This window comes from Dermacentor silvarum, chromosome 3 (assembly GCF_013339745.2).
Source record: "Dermacentor silvarum isolate Dsil-2018 chromosome 3, BIME_Dsil_1.4, whole genome shotgun sequence".
Taxonomy (NCBI): Eukaryota; Metazoa; Arthropoda; class Arachnida; order Ixodida; family Ixodidae; genus Dermacentor; species Dermacentor silvarum.
This window is the reverse complement of record NC_051156.1, coordinates 150,091,257-150,093,236: the sequence shown is the minus strand read 5'-3', so window position 1 is coordinate 150,093,236 and position 1,980 is coordinate 150,091,257. Positions and strand designations below refer to the sequence as shown.

The 1,980-nt window shown below is 53.3% G+C and overlaps 1 protein-coding gene across 1 annotated transcript; it reads right to left on the bottom strand.

Annotated features, from left to right (window-relative positions):
• Positions 1-881: 881 nt before the first annotated feature.
• LOC119444897 (ubiquitin-conjugating enzyme E2 Z) lies at positions 882-1,742 on the bottom strand. The gene has a single exon (XM_037709237.1). It carries the CDS (start codon positions 1,740-1,742, stop codon positions 882-884), a length of 861 nt encoding a protein of 286 aa, XP_037565165.1.
• Between the last annotated feature and the right edge of the window lie 238 nt (positions 1,743-1,980).

The following is a 1,980-nucleotide window of genomic DNA, read 5'->3' as shown; positions in this document are numbered from 1 at the left end:
GTGCCAATATTCAGTAAAAGTAATATATAAAGCAAGGTTTGGGACAAGGGGCAGTCTTGCTCTGATATCGATTACGGTCGCAGCACACACTGCACGACCGATGCAACGGACTGAGCGCCCACTCATAAAGGACAGATACATCGTGCGCACACGTTCGTCACGCGCGCACGCAGGTGTGCCGGAGCTTATTCTAGTAGACCCTCGGCCTGGCGCAAGTGCGTCATTGAACTAATTCAATTTCTCAAAGTAAAGGGCGTCACAAAATTTGTAAAGTACGACTTACACACAACCTGCAGACATGATATAGCATCGGATTGTAATTTGAACATACGAGAAAACACAATTCCGTTACGCGGAAACTCAAAATTACACTAGCTCTTGAGACGAAAATTTGTTTTTCTCGACGCGACGGTGTGCACGCACGGACGCAGAAAATATGTAGGGGTAGCCATATACAGCTTCGCTGTAAACAGTCCGCTTATGTACTGCTTGCCAAGTACAGATCAAAACTGATATACGTAGCGAGTGGTGAAGGTTTAGGAGTATACCACCGTGTTACCTAATTTGCATGCTTTATTAATTTTTCCTTCCTGAACTACGTTCTATTATATGCGCGCGCGCGCTTAAGCGCTAACGTACACGCAGCATACACCCATGTACTATACACGGATTTGGTTGGTGGAAGGTGGTTTCCTTGATGGCGTGCCCTCCATCAACGATACACTGAATTTTTATTTCGAATTGTTCGAGGAAGCCACCGCCTAAACAAGCGTCACTCGTGGCTCATCGCCCGGTACATACAGGCGGGCACACTCAAGCGGTGCTTGCGTCTGACCTTCTTACACGTCTTCTGTCTCACCACGGCGACGCGATGCGTCGAATCACTCATTTGCTTTCTCGGCGTCCGCTTCGTTCACTGCTTTGACCTTCTCGCGCAGCCCTACCAGGCGTTGCAAGAGCGTCTCGAACTGGTACGTGGGCACGCCTCCCTCGTTGGAGTCGTTCATGTAGGAACCGGTCAGGTGGAGGTGTTTCTTGACCGCCTTTTCGTACTCGTTGTAGAACTGCGGGAAGTGCTTCAAGATCTCGTCCCTGAAGACCGGCGGGCTCGGCGACGTTTCGCGCAGGCAGCGTTCGACCGCGTCGCACACGGCGACCCTGATGGTCTCGTGCTGCAGCACGGCGTTGTAGAGGATCTTGCCGCTCAGCCACGTCCCCAACGCCGGGAGGACTCCGAAGGCTGACCCTTGGGCGACCGGGTTCTCGGTGGTCAGCAGCGACTTGATGGCGAACAGCACGCTTCCGAGGCACTGACCCTCACCCCACGCGGTTCCAGACGAGGTACCCAGCAGTCCTAGGCAGACCTTGCCGTTCTCGTAGAAGCTCGGTCCGAACCGCACGCGCCCGGCATCGGTGGTCATCAGGCGCACCCGCGGCGGAGTGTTGGGGTAATCTGGCGGACACTTCAACAGGAAGTGGAAGAAGCCGCCTTCGTACGGCGTCCCCGGAGGTCCCAAGATAAGCGCGTGGATCTTGGTGATGTCGTTTTCCTCGGCGGAGATGAACATTCCGGGAACGCGGTAGTCCTCTATCTCCTTGATGTCGTGCTCGACCCTGCGCAGGCACTTGGTGGTTGGTACTTCGGTCAGGTACGAGATGGGGTCCCAGAAGTTCGGAGGTGGCTCGTTGGGCTTGCCTTGCGCTGTCCCCCCGGTGGTGTCCTCTGTTTGCATGAGCGTCATTATCACGTCGAATTTTGCGGCGACAGCCGTTGCCAATTACAGGGTGTGATATGACTTGCGAACCGTATCGGTAATTATGATGATGATGAGGGTCCTCAAGCGTGACACTTACCCACTTTTGTGGATGGTTGAGACCACGAGTCGGGTGCTGGGAAGGACCGCAGTAAGAAAATCATAAATACAAAAGTTAAAGTGTCTACTGAAATCAGATAGCTCGCTATGCGAACAGTGTTGTAAG

Bases quoted from the DNA above. Each gene is read 5' to 3' on its own strand.
- LOC119444897 (XM_037709237.1), bottom strand. From the start codon at position 1,742: ATGACGCTCATGCAAACAGAGGACACCACCGGGGGGACAGCGCAAGGC.